The following is a 14,702-nucleotide window of genomic DNA, read 5'->3' as shown; positions in this document are numbered from 1 at the left end:
CAACCTTTCTTCTCAGACTGGTCTCCCAGAGAATCCTGCCCACCAGTTCCCTGAGTTTCTTAACGCCTGTCTTTCTGAAATCTGATGTCTCCATTTTGCTGCTCCCCTTGCTTCCTTCCTGTCTTTTCCTCCCTGCCAGTCCTTCTTGACCAATTTATACCCATGGAGATTAAATCCCGACATGTATCCCTGCATCTAGTCCAGATGTGGGCTTTGGGCTTGCCAGTAAAAGGTGTGCAAAATACTTGCTTGTTTCCCGACCAGAGCTGGTAGGGGAATTGGCAGGGAACAAATGGAGTCTTGACTACATCTCTTAATGCACCAGCCAGCAAAGCTGAGCTGGCAGCATGGGGTGGAATGGTTTTCTGCCAGCATGGGCTAGCAGCAAGTGACTATTGCCCCCGCCCTTGAGTAAGCAAAAACGGAGGCAATTCAGAAGCAGGATGCCTCCTTGAGAAACAAGGAAAACCAGTTCATTAAAAGACAAAGGTCCAAGTCCTCAACTGTGTAAATCACTGAAGCTACAGTGATTTACAGCAACTGAGTTTCTTGGTCATGGCTCCCACAGCTACTGAGAGCCACACTGCACACTTAGTTACAGGGTATATTAAGGCACAGCAATTGAATCCACTACTTCAGACCCAGAGAAGGTTTCATACTGGGCGCATCACCATAGTGAAGTCAATGAAGTATGCCAATTTATTTTGTGAAAATCTGGCTCCTGCTGGCTGAGTTTTGCACAAAGATCATAGTCCCATTGTCATGAAATAACAAAGTATGGATGCTTATGGCAATGGAGAAACTGTGTTGCTCTCTGAAGATGTATGTTAGAAGTACAGTATGTAGACCATAACTGTATTTGGATCCTCTTATGTGTTCAGACCTTTCTGTGATGGAGCCAAAAATGGAGCCCTGCGGAACTCAGATCTTGCTTAATTCCCTCCAAATAAAACTGCAATCCATGAAGTCATTGGTGCTACATAAGGTGTGGGAATTTACAAGTGACAAAGGGTACTGATCTGTTGGATCAAACTCAAGGACATGAACAAGCCGCAGAAGACCTCACTCACTGAGAGGGAAAGGGACAAAATAGTTGGGGGTAGGGAATCAATAAAAATTGTCCAAGGAGACGGGCAGAAATTTGGAGATAAACATGTAAAAGAAAAGTACTAGTGGGGGGAACACAGGAGAGAATCCCAGAAAACTGGTGACAAATATGAGCCCTCTTGATGCGTGGTGAAGGTAGATAGAGCCCCATGAGAAGGTAAATCTAGTGGGGAGGTAAGGGGGGCATAAATCACAGGCCCCAGAAATCAAGAGATTACTTGGGACAAAAAAAAATGATGATAACAGGAATGGCACCTCAGAATCAGAGATTTTAAAACAAGAAAACTGGGTGGAGACACCAAGCAAAGGACTTCACACAATTAGTAGTATTAGGTTGCTGGTGCAGGATACTCTCCTCTTCCATATGAAAGACAGCCACTGTGGCAGGTTCTCAGCTCTGAGCATAGCCCTTACTATGAGGGATCATTTCTCAACCTGGTCTAATCACGCCTTGGCCTCCCCACTGCCTCTAACAGCAGCAGCAGTCTGCTGGATACAAGATGGACATTGTAGATTTATTTTACATAGTGGAAACTACCAGACTGTCCGTGACCTGATTTTATCAGTCATGTGTACCTGCTATTCTTCTGCCACTATCTTTACAGTTTTGGTAATTTAACTTTACTGCCATAACCATATGGATATTGCTTATTACTAACAACAAAATCATAGATTAATAGGGTTGGAAGGGACCTCAGGAGGTCAGATAGTCCAACCCCCTGTTGCAGACCTGTAATGTAACACATTACAAAACCATAATAAACTTGCATCAGTGCTACTACACACAATATTACAAGCTATTACTTTGCACAGCTTGCCTGAGTTACAGATGCTGCAGGGAGGCGAAGGGCTTGTTTACACAGGGAAGCTATGGTGCAGTAAGCAAACACGTAAATTTACAGTGCTTAGGCTACTCTGCACTAATTCCCCACAAGGACACCCTTAGAAGAGATAGCTTACTTCAGAAGTAAGCTCTCTCACACGCTCTCCCTCTTTGTGCATGCTAAGATTGGCCATAGGCCGTGTCCATTCAGAGTAGCCCGCACAATGTAAATCCACAATGCCGTTATATAGATTTAATGGAATCAAAGGTATCTCTGCAACTGCCCTCTTATTATTAAGATGGGATCGTCATAGGCCTCAGCTGAGTTTGGGACTTTGTTGAGAGCAGCTCTACACAAGACACACAGAGCATTTATACACATACATTTTCATGCTGCGATGCACTGGAGATCTGGTGTGTTGCATGCGAACAGATGCATACTGTGCTGCGGCACCTGGCACCCCTTTTAAAAGCATCCAGGGCTGCAGCACAAACATGTACCAATGTCTATAAAGGGCAACTGTCCTCACTTCTCCAACCTATCCAATCTAAATAGACAAGTAAGACAGCCAATGGGGGAAAAGAAAAAGAAAGCTTATTATAACCACTTCGTAGATGAGGAACACTGAGGAATGAAATGACTCAGTCACCAGGTCACACCTTGGATGCAGGTGTCGCTGTGGACATAGTCTTTCTGGACTTCAGCAAGGCCTTTGACACAGTCTCCCACCCTATCCTCATTAAAAAACTAGGCGACTGTGGCATTGATGCCTACACAGTCAGATGGATTGCAGGTTGGCTCAAGGGTCGTACTCAGAGGGTGGTGGTGGATGGGTCATATTCGACCTGGCGGGAAGTGGGCAGCGGAGTCCCCCAGAGCTCGGTTCTTGGGCCCACGCTGTTCAATTTCTTTATCAGTGATTTGGACAACGGGATGAAAAGCACCTTGTTTAAATTTGCTGATGATACCAAAGTTTGGGGTGAGGTGAGCACACTAGTAGGGAGGGAAAGACTGCAGCAAGACCTGGATAGGTTACAGGGGTGGGCTAACAAAAACAGGATGCGTTTCAATACTGACAAGTGAGGGGTGCTGCACTTGGGCAGTAGTAACCAGCAGCACATTTATAAGATGGGAAACTCCCTTCTTGAGAGCACGGAGGCAGAAAGGGGTCTTGGAGTTGTTATTGACTCCAAGATGAACATGGGCCGACAATGCGAGGTCACGGTTGGCAAGGCTAACCGGACCTCGTTGTGCATCCACAGGTGCATCACAAGCAGGGCCAAGGAGGTGATCCTCCCCCTCTACGCAACACTGGTCAGGCCACAGCTGGAGTACTGTGTCCAGTTCTGTGCGCCCCACTTCAGGAGGGATGTGGACAACACTGAGAGGGTCCAGAGGAAGGCTACCCGCATGATCCAGGGACAACAGGGCAGACCCTAAAACGAGAGACTGCAGGACCTGAACCTGTTGAGCCTTCACAAGAGAAGGCTGAAGGGGGACCTGGTGACCGTCTACAAACTCTCTAGGGGGGACCAGAAGGGTTTGGGAGAGACCTTGTTTCCCCTAGCACCTCCTGGCATAACAAGGAATAACGGCCACAAGTTGTTGGAGAGTAGGTTTGATTAGACATCAGGAGGTGGTGTTTCACGGTCAGGGCAGCTAGGATCTGCAACCAACTTCCTAGGGAAGTGGTGCTGGCTCCTACCCTGGGGGTCTTGAAGAGGAGGCTTGATGCCTACCTGGCTGGGATCATTTGAGCCCAGTTTTTTGTTTAGTTTTGTTTTTTCTCCTGCCCAGGCAGGGGGTTGGACTTCTAGGATCGGAAGGGACCTTGTAGATCTTCATCTATGATTCTATGACAAGAAAGCTGTGCAGTGTTGGCAGTTAATCCAGGTCTCCTGGTTCACATCCTGATCCAGTATCTTAGCCACAAAGCATTTTTTTTGCCTGAGAGTATGTTTTTTTCCTTAGAGCTGGTTAAAATTTTTTGTCAAAATAGTTTAGTCAATGAGAAATAAAATAAAGTTTCAAGCAAAATGTGAAAACCTTTTTAACTGGATTATTACTTTTTGTTGGGGTCAAAGTTTTCCAGTTCTTTAATGAGAACTGGGAACCAAAATCCAAACATTTCAGATAAGAATATTCAATTTTCAGTAAAAGCTGGGCTCTGGTTTTTGGTTTTTTTTGAAAAAAGGTTGCAGAAAATATAACTTTCTTTTAAAATTTTGCACAAAAAGATAATTAGCAATCAGAATCTATTCTCATCTTTGTTTCTTTCCACAGCCTTTTTCCTAGAGCATCGGCCACAGTGGCCCTACCAAACCTCGCCCTGCTTTTGTTTATACTTCATCAAAAAAAGAATCACCTTGAGTATATACTTTCTATAACCAAATTTATGACCCAACACCTTAGTGTTAGCAGCCCAGTGTTTGACATCCCACTACAGTTATTCTGGACAGGACAGCAAGCCCCTCTGCCTCCTTCATTCCTTAGCTTTCTCCCTGCAGCCCTTCATCTTGGAGAAGTACGTGGGAATGACCATCTGCTGTGTCTGTTCTACTGTCCTCTCTAGATAAGGAAGGCAGGTCCTCCTTACATCTGCAATGTTTTTACATGTGTTTGGGGTGGGGGCTTTAATTAGAGTGGCTCTGAGAGCTGCTCTAATTAAGGAGCCCATGGTGTCTCATGTGTCAGTGTCCCCACACTTCAAAATGGCAGCAGGGGTGCTTTAACTAAAGCTTGTTGAATGAGCTTTAATTAAACTGCCCCCACCACCATTTTGAAACACGGGCACGCTGATACACAAGACATAGTGGCTGGCTAGAGCACACTAATTAGCACACTCGATTAATCTAGTCTGTTCCGATGCGCTGTAGTCATCACACATCGTAGCAGCCTCCCAGCATGTGTACAGGCACCGCTGACTACCACTTTCCTACTTCTACTGTTTTGCTGCTTTTTGTACCCACAGTCTTCTCCAGTCCTGTCTGGCTGAATGACTGACTGAAGATTAGTATCCAAGCCTTTCTGCTACCATCCTAGTCCTTAGCTTTAAGGACCTCACACAAGATCCCAAGACCACACAGTCGAGGGAACTCCTGCTTCCTCTTTCTCCCTTTATTAGCTCCAAGTGTCACCTCCTCCTGCTAATCAGGTGCAGCTAGGATGCACCTATTCTGTCACAAGTGAACAGGATTTGCTTTAATCAAAAGGTCCAGTCACCCTGTTACACATGACAGTGTTTCACAAAAGTGAATGCCATTGGGCTTACGTACAGAAGCTTGGAAATAATATTCTTTTCTCACCGATTACCTGCCCTTGATAATTTTTCTAAAATCAAAGAGGGTCTATGGTAGAAAAAAGAACAAGTCTTACCATGTTTCCATCTCTTTTGCTCCCACCAACAAGAAGCATTCCTCAGCTCCTGTACTGGGCCCGAAATAGGAAGACAAGAAATACTCTGCAAACGCATACTGATTAGTATGTTTAATCCCCTCTATTTAGGAAGAGAATAGAAGAATCCAAAGGGGATTTGCATGCAGCGTTCACTAGGAAGTCATGCTAAAACAAGTTGTCATGACAAGATCAGCCCACACCCGTCCAGTAGGACTGTGATTAGCTAACCTATTTTTCCAAGTATCCTAATCTAGATACAGCAGGAAACTGAAACAGCTTTGTGAGCATTTGATCCCAGTCTCATTTAAAGTGATGGCAAAACACTCCTTGACTTCAGAAGAACCAGATTAGGTCACAAGTCTCCAGCTCTGACTAGAGAGATTTAAACTTAAAGAGGTATCCTCAATAGGTTCCTCCTTACCTATGAGTGTAACAAGCTGAGCCAGATATTTGACATCCACTTTCCCCTTCTAGTATGGCAAGAAGAAGCTGAAGTACCTGCCTTACAACCATCAGCATGAGTACTTCTTCCTCGGTGAGTATCCGCACTGTGCCCTTCCTTTCCCAAAGTGCTCACAGGGTGGAAAATGCCCCTTTACTGTTCCACTCCCTCCTGCTTTGGGAGAACAATTTTCTACCTTCTTATTAATCCCTTTTTAGAGCTTGTAATCACTTTCATACTTTACCTGCAATGTGTCAGGTGCCCTGCTTTCTTCATCACATCATTGCTGATACTAAGTGGCTAAATAAAGTAAGGCAAATGGTTGAGAGTAGGTGACAGCCCTCAACATAAAGACCTGTCAGCAGAAGCACTGGGCTTCTGAACACATCGTCTAATGTCTAATTACTTGAGAACCTGAAGGTAAGCAGGACAGAGAAGCAGTAGAAAAGAGCTGTGAGTTCCCTATTAACAGCTCTCACCCCCTCCTCCCCCAGGTATTCTTTGCAGGCAGCTGTCCATAATTCCATCTCTCAGGGTGTCCATTTATCTCATGTTACAGTCAGTTGCCTCCTCCTGATGGCTGATACCTTGCATTTGCTTTTCAGTTTTCCCACCTCTCCTCATCCCTGTGTACTTCCAAATGCAAATCATGATGAGCATGATCAGGCACAAGTTCTGGGCGGTGAGTGAAAGAACATCTCTGTCCTGCGCATCGAGCCCCATCTCATCTGGAGGGTGGGGAAGAAAAGGCCCAACTGATACCCAAAAGAACCTTCTTTGAGGAGGGAGAGAAGAGGATTATGTCCTTATTGCAAGGACAGCTGGTTTAAAGAGGGAGGTGGAAGACCATACATTGCCTGTAATACATAATCTCTTCTTTCTCTCCCTAGGACCTGATCTGGGCCTTCAGTTATTACATACGCTACTTCATCACATTCATCCCTTTCTATGGAGTTCTGGGGTCCCTGTTTCTCCTCACCTTTGTCAGGTAGGAGAGATAAAGGGCCTCCCCACTGCTCTCCCCTCCCTTCACCATGGGCACCATAAACCATCCTAGGGGGATAAGCAATGCCAAGCTAAACTCATTCTGCTCTACATCACGCTATCCAAATTCTCTCTTCATCCCTCCCAATCTCTGCTGCTTCCTACCACTACCTTCATTAGCTTCCCCTGTCTCAATCTCCCCCTTAACCTCAATTTTAGTTTCTCTTCAAGCTCACCTCTACACCAATTGGTCTGTTACTGGGTTTCAGTGTCTGCCTCCTCATTAAGGAAGTCCCTAATGTTGGTGAAGGCAGATGAGACTCTCCATCTTCACCTCCCTTCTGCACACCTCTCCATCCTGCTTCCCACACACACGTGAAGTTGCCCCAGTGGCTCCATGTCATCCAGCCCTTCAGTGCAGCTTCCTCCCAGATCAGCTGAAGAGTAGCTTAGGAACAATGGAGGGTGTTCCCTTTTTCTGAGAGGGGAAAACACCATCTTCACAGTACTTCCAATTCCTGGCAGAGAGAAGTCATACACCAACTTACAGTCTGATCGCCCAGCATGGCAAAGTGCATTGCTGGGTGGCCCCTAGTCCACACACACAAGGATCATTACTTCTATATTCCCGTTATAAAAATGACGCCATTGTGATGACTACCTCTTAGCTGAACCAAGAATTCAACTTAGGACCTGAGCGAAAAGCACAAACTGCTACAGCTAGACTTAAAAAGCTCCAGCTCTAGAGTGATAGATTGCAGCCAATCACATTTTAAGTGGATGAGGAACAGAACTGGGCTTACACCAAACACTCAAAGGGTTACACGATGATTGACCGATGTTCCAAACTGTAGCACAGAATTTAATTCATGTCTCTATCCTAGAAGTACTTTCTGTGACCCTGCTAAGTCATGCCCAGGGTGCAGGCAGGTGCACATTCAATTCTACTACTCAGATCCTTAAAAAAGGAAGAAATTAATCTAAAGATGATTCTTCTACCCAAAAAAAGGAAAAACTATATAAAGGTTCTTTAAATTATGGGATCTGAATTCTATTTCCATGTTATTTTAATTACTCTGGCCATGATTTAGGACTTCCTCATTTCAACTGATGTTGGATCAGGTCCTTAGAGAAATATGACCCTCAAAAGTTGTCATTAAATTGATTAATGAAATCATGGTAAATGTTCATGTGATTAAAAGTTTAGCAAGCCAATTCCTTCTTCAGGTCAAGCTGGAAATCTTACAACAGCTGAGCTATTGTTGCTGGATTTCCTTGTTTTGGTTGGATATAGGATCAGGTTTCCTCCCAGTAATATTGCTTCCTGTTCTTAGTGAAGAATCACAAAGCGGCATTTCCGTAGCAACAATAGTTAACTTAAATTTGAGATAATAAGGAAAGAGTCCAAGGAGTTTTATAGAGAAGCCTGGCATTCTAATCAGTTATGAAAACTCTCCCTTGCTGGTCTCTCAGGGCATTTATACACGTGCTCCAGGAGGTGGAAGGGGGGAGGGGGCACTAATTAGAGCAGCTCTGAAAGCAGATCTAATTAAAGTGCCCAAAGCATCTTATGCATCAGCATCCCCATGCCAAAAAAGTGGTGGTGGGGTGCTTTAACTAAAGCTCAAACAAACTTGAGTTAAAGCCCCCCTGCCACCATTTTTCAGTGCGGGGATGTTGATGCATGTGACACTGGAGTTGCTGGATTGTGGTAATTACCACGCTCCAGCAGACTCAGTTAATCGAGTCTGCTCCAACATCTTGTAATTACAGCACATCGGAGCAGCCTTGATGCACATGTATAGGTGCCCTCATTGCTCAGAGAAGATACAGACTGTACAGAGACATCACTATTATTAGAATATAAATGCAAGTCTCTACCTTTAGTTTGACCCCAGGCACATCCAGGCAGCTGGGGGAATCACAAGCTCAGATTGTTCTAATTAAGCTGTGCATCACATTGCAGAAGTCAGACCTTAGTCCTTTAGCTGCCAGGTTAAAATACTACACCGTACATGTGGGGTGCACAACAACCACCAAGGCCATCGAAAAGACATGAGAACAGTTATTAGATCCTTCTTCACCTTGCTCTTTCTGGCTTATATTTGAAGTTACTTCTGGGAAAAGGCAGAAAACCATGTAGATTGAATTCATCTATTGTTTTTAAAGAAAGAGTGCTAAACAAGGGTATAAACAATATAACTACCCAGTCAAGGTCTCCATTTGTCCCAAACTGAAGAAGATTTGTCTAGGCATTTTGGCTCCTAGGGCCTGTTCCATTTTTGGCCTCTACTGAGGCTGAAAACCAGAAAACTATCAGTGACTATGGGCAGGGAGTGGTAGGGGTTGAGAGAACACAATCTCTGGGATCAATGTGAGTTTGTTTCCAGGTTCATTCTTACTGTCTGACATGCAAAGCGGTGAATTGAGATGAAAGCCAGAGAGCGGCATGAAAAAGCAATCGACCTAAGAAGGAGAGAGTGCTAATGATTAACATGGTGCAGTATCCTAATTGCTTTAAGCCCTTAGAGGGAACACCAGAGGAGGGAACAAACCTACTGCAGAACTGATTCTTTCTACTCTTCAGAATCAAAGACTTTGCCATTCCCTTGAAGAAATACTTGTGACATCTTATGCATCCTCTGTATATAATACGACTACAATCTGTATTCCACTCCCTTTATCTCCTCTGTTGTTAGCTTCACCTAGGCTACTCTGCACTGCCATGGCAATTTGTATGGACTGTGTTTTGATCTGGGATGTCAGCTGTTGTTCTTCCTTTTGAAGGTTTCTGGAAAGTCACTGGTTTGTGTGGGTAACACAGATGAACCATATTCCAATGGAAATTGACAATGAGAAGCACAGAGATTGGCTCAGCTCTCAGGTAATGGCTATGGTACTAATGTTCCCAACTCTGTTCACCCTAAAAATAGATGAGAAATTAAATTTGCTACTTAGAGAATGGCTGGGCGGTGGGGGGGGGGGGATGTAGCAGGTAAAAGTGGTACCTGGGGAGTCAGGTGTCAGGCAGGTTATAGTGTGTCATAAATCCAGTGTTTATATTGAGTCCATGATTTTTTATATCTAGTAGATTTATGAAGTGAAGTTTGTAGTCTTGTCTACAAAAGGCATTTTGTAGATTTCCTTTGAGGATCACAACTGAGAGATTGGAGAGAGAGTGGTTTTCTCTTGAGAAGTGTGTCCCCACTGGTAATTGATTGTTCTTGTCTTTAATAGATTTCCAGTGTGCATTCATTCTGGTGCATAGTTGTTGTTTGGTCTCTCCTATGTATTTTCCATCAGGGCATTTGGTGATGAGGTGTATAACATTTCTTGAAATGCAGCTGTAAGATTCAGGAATGGTGATGGTTCTGTTGTGGGATATACTAATTGTGAGGTACTAGAGATATGTTGACAGGCTTTGCATTTCTTGTCATGGCATGGTCTGAATCCATTCGGTGTGTTTTGGGCTATTGGAAGTTTGCTTCTGGTGATGAGGTTAGCGAAGTTCAGTGCTTGTTTGAATTTTCAAAACACTTTTCCCACAGACAGACAAGCCTACAAACTTCACTTCATGAATCTACTGGATATAAAAAAAAAAAATCATTGACTCAATATAGACATTGGCTTTATGATGCACTATAACCTGCCTGACATCCAACTCCCCAGGTACCTCTCCATTATTTAACTGCTACACCGCCTTCTGCCCCCGCCTGTCTCTTACCCCCTGACACCTCAATTTACATTTTCACCGACTGGCTTTCTTGCCTGCAGCCCAGTGTCTAGCATCTTTACTATTCCTTCCATCCAGGAAGAGCACACACACCAACTGCAGATGCTTCCTCAGCCTGACTAAGGGTTTTTAAACCCGAAAGCTTGCTAAGATATATTTCTCCAACTATTCAGTTGGTCTAATAAGAGAGATATCAGACTGGCCCAAAGAACCTTGTCTGCCTATGTCTTTAGGCCAACACAGCTACAACTTATACCTCTTAACACACACAAATGATACACGAGTTTTGCTTTCAACTGTTTGAGGGGCACTTTCACAGAAACCCCTGCACCTGTCTCCTTGAAACTTGGCAGGCTTCATGCCCTCAGAAGGGGGTGCCATCCTTGCTATTTTCATGTCAATCAGCAAAATTGGCAAAGTTATAGGTATTTTAATGATTCCCCATTATAGTCTATGGCTGAATCTGTGTATCAGCGCCAAATCTCTGAATCCGATTTGGCCAAATCAAATTGGGACAGTGACTTGAATCACCAAATTGAAATCACTGTCCCTCCAAATCGACTGAATCAGAATTAAATACTTGCTGCTTTGCACAGGCCTAATACCCAGAGGGATCAAGCAGAAGGCAGGTAAAGAAGGGGCAACCTACCCATCACCACTGGTGTCTCTGGCTAAGCCTGACACCCCATGCAGGTAGGGTGCTCCAGAAAGGTGCTGCAGTGACAGGAGTGGCTCTGGGGCTTCCTTCTCCCAGGGTCAGCTGAGGACAGTGGTGCATACATGGGAAAGATACATCAGCTTCAGAGACTCAAGGAAGTCCCTGGCAGAGGCTGCTGTGGAACGTTCTGTCGGCTTTGGGAGTGGGTCCCTGCATCACTAGTTGCATCATCTGCACCCCCCTTTTCAAATCCTTAGATCTGCCCATTGGGAACACATGCATGTAAATCAGAAATAATTCCATGGAAGTCAATGGACTAGATCTTCAGGTGGTATAAGTCAGTGCAGCTTCCTGGACATCAGCCGTGGGCACGCCAAACCAGTTAACTCCTCCTGAAGAGTTTAAAGGAAAAAAATGAAGTCTGAACATATTATAGGAAAACCAGTAATAGAAGCAGCAGTGTCTCCAAAATGCCTTCCACAGCCTTAAGTAAACTTCCAGATGAGACGATACAACATCTTACCCATGGTGTTCTGAGCTAAATTCAGATCTTGGTTGGTTCAAGGTACCTCACACTGTGTTAAAGGTGATATCAGTAAAAACTGAACCTCTCCCCTAAATCAAGTAACAATATCTACTGTGGTCATCTTCCTCAAGGTATAGCTTCCAAAGGTTGGCAAGATTTTCTACTCACTTGGGCCCAGATCCAACGGTACATTTAAGTATTTTGTTATCTTTAAGCATGTGAGTAAAACTTCTTGAGGTCTGCAGGATTCTTCATGAGTTTAGAATTAAGTGCATGGTTTGGAAATGCACTTCTTGTGTAGTCACCATGTAGAATTGATTTCAATGGCTTAACAAGACAAAGTACATAAAACTTTTAAGATAGGATATATACGTTTTATAGTTATTGGTAACAGATGCTTAGGAAAAAATGCTGTAGTATTCAAACTTTGTGCTTTAGGGTCAGATGAAAACCCTGTGTGGGAGTAGGAAGGGAATTTTCTTATACACTGCATTTTCCTCCCAACCCTCCACTCTACTTTCTCAGTCTTACACAGCCGGCTAGACATGTAATTTATTAATTTTTCCCCGCACTTGCTCTCAAGGCAGAGAACATAGGCCATAGCTAAAGGCTGCATCCTGTTAAGCAAATCATGAGTCTGCCATCTAATTTTTGCAGTCCCTGCTCTGAAACAGAACAGAGAATTGCTGATCAGCTTTGGTGCCAAAGCCACAGGTTTTACAACTTGCAACTTGGACCTGTGGAGCTAGCCAAAGGCAATGCAACTATTTACTCCCAAGAAGCAGGGGAGCTGATAGTGTGGTTTTTAGTACCCCTTCTCCTCTCCTCCAAGCCTCTGGCTTGGAAATGATAGACATTTCTAAGAGTTTCCTCCTGTTAAAAATAAGGAGGTTACTGTTACAATAATTAAAAGGAGATCAGGTCAACACCTAAAACAATGAGAATAATTTCAAATCAGCCCTGTTATTCTGAAAGATCACAACACTGCCTGCCACACTCCAAGTCTGGCCTGCAGGGCTCCCCACAGATCCAGAAATGTGGTGGCAAGATGAGTATGAATCATATTAATTGTCACAGTTCCAGGAGTTGCAACAATTAGTGCTGCTACCATTTACCATGCTGATAAATTTCCAGAGCTGCAGGGAGCCCTGCAAGCCAAATCTGGCCCATGAGCCTGTGGCAGGATAAGCCCCAAGGGTGGCTGTTATGCTTCCTGATGGCCACCTTAGTCTTGCCCCACTTTCACTCCACCCTTCAGGGTCACCCTGCTGCCTTGCCCATGTCATGCCTCGGTGGTATTAATACGGATAGGAGGCTGCCTTCAAAGGCTTGGTGAGCTCTGGGTGCTCTCTCTGTATTCTGTCCCTATTTGGGCTTGACTTGGACCAGCTGCCCAGTCTTTTGGGCATGGGACTCCAACCCAATCCATATCGGCTCTCCCTGTGGGACTCTGACCCCTCAGGATACTGTCCGTTTACATAGGGATCCAGCCCCTAAGGCCCCAATTGCCTTAAGGGCTAAAATTGTGGCCTCCATCCTCTCCTACAGCCACATGCATACCCATACCTTATAGGTGTTACTCTAGTCTTGGCATGGCTTCCTTGATGTCAGCCCCTTGGCTTTACTTCCCTCCCCAGGCCCCAGGGCCTGTCTTATTTTCCAGGTCCCTGGCCCTATCTCACATTGGCCAGCCCCCTAGCACCTCTGGCCCTGGCAAGGCTGCCCACAATCTATCCCAGGCCCCTGGTCCCCCTAGTCCCAGCAAGGCTGTGCTTACTTTTTGAGAGCCTCTGGCTTTTTAACTGGGCACAGCCTCCTGAGCCCGACTCTGCAGAGCTGCTTTCTTCAGCCTCTAAACCGTTTGGGCTTCAGTCCCATGCAGCACATTGGGTCCTAGAATCTGTAAGGGCAGTATGCTGGGTGCCCCTCAGGCACCCTCGTGGCCTCCTATCCACCCCTATCAGCTACATTTGATCCTCCAGTTCCATGCCAGCTACTGATAAACCCCTTCTGGGTCTCCCTTGGCATGTCTACATGTCCAATTCATTTGAAGTAGGCTTACTGCACAAGCAAAATGCTGCGCAGTAAGCCTGCTGGGGAGCACATCTACATGTGCTCCCTCTTGGGAGCAGATTTGCTCCTACCCTGCTCTACCCCCCTGCAGCAGCTTGGGGGAACTCCAGGCTCCCCAGGGGTACTAGCCCAGGGGCTGACAGGGAGCACAGGGCCAAGAGACATCCCTGGCCCTGTACACATTGGAAGGGGTCCCAATGTGGATGGGGCAGGAGAGCTGTTGCTGCAGAGCTGTCCCGCCCTGTGCATATGGGGGCAACCTTTGTGCCCAGCAGGGATTCCCTGTGGCTGGCCCAGCTGTGCTTGCCTCCTGCAGCTATTTCCCAGCCCCATGCCCCAACTGAGCGATCAGGGCACAGGGCTGAGAAGAGTCGCCATCCCTGGAGCTATTTCTCAGCCCCATACCCTGATCAGGACATGGGGCTGGGAGAGAGATGCAAGGGAGGGGCAAGTCCCAGCCCTGTACCCTGATCTGAAGGTGGGGCAGCCAGCAGTGAGCCCCAGCTGAGGGGGAGGGGGGCAGGGGGAGTCCCTGTTCAGCCAGGGGTGGTGAGGAGCTGTCCCACCAGTGCAGCAGCTAGCAGCAAGCCCCCACTGGGTCAGAACAGGGAGCTGGAACCTGCCCCTCCCCCACAGCTCTTTCCAAGCCCCATACCTCACTCGCCTGATCAGGGCACAGGGCTGAGAGAGCTGTCGGGTTGGAACCTAGCCCTGGGCTGCATGGGGAAGTCTGCATGTGTAGCCTGGAGCTGGCTGGAACCTGCCCCACAACAGGACAATCCCCAGCCAGCTCCAGGCTGCATGCGCAGACTTCCCCGTGTAGCCTGGGGCTGGCCGGGAACTGTCAGGCGGTGGGGGGAAATCTGCACATGCAGGGAGGTCCCAGCCCCTGCTCTGCAATCAGAGCAGGGGCTGGGAGATTGCTCCATGATCCTGGGAGCTGCTTGCTGCTACGGTGG

General features: G+C 46.0%; 1 protein-coding gene across 1 annotated transcript in view; it reads left to right on the top strand.

Moving 5' to 3' along the window:
- The window catches only part of FADS2 (fatty acid desaturase 2), a 132,320-nt gene that overhangs the window by 17,227 nt on the left and 100,391 nt on the right, over positions 1–14,702 (top strand). Inside the window, exons 6-9 of the mRNA XM_019514857.1 lie at positions 5,802–5,862; positions 6,375–6,451; positions 6,660–6,757; positions 9,541–9,637. Of these exons, the coding sequence (XP_019370402.1) occupies positions 5,802–5,862; positions 6,375–6,451; positions 6,660–6,757; positions 9,541–9,637 (333 nt within the window). The remainder of the gene's footprint in view (positions 1–5,801; positions 5,863–6,374; positions 6,452–6,659; positions 6,758–9,540; positions 9,638–14,702) is intronic.

Source organism: Gavialis gangeticus, unplaced genomic scaffold, assembly GCF_001723915.1.
Source record: "Gavialis gangeticus isolate Ggan-Ray unplaced genomic scaffold, GavGan_comp1, whole genome shotgun sequence".
Lineage (NCBI taxonomy): Eukaryota > Metazoa > Chordata > Crocodylia > Gavialidae > Gavialis > Gavialis gangeticus.
This window is presented reverse-complemented; position numbering and strand designations above follow the sequence as displayed.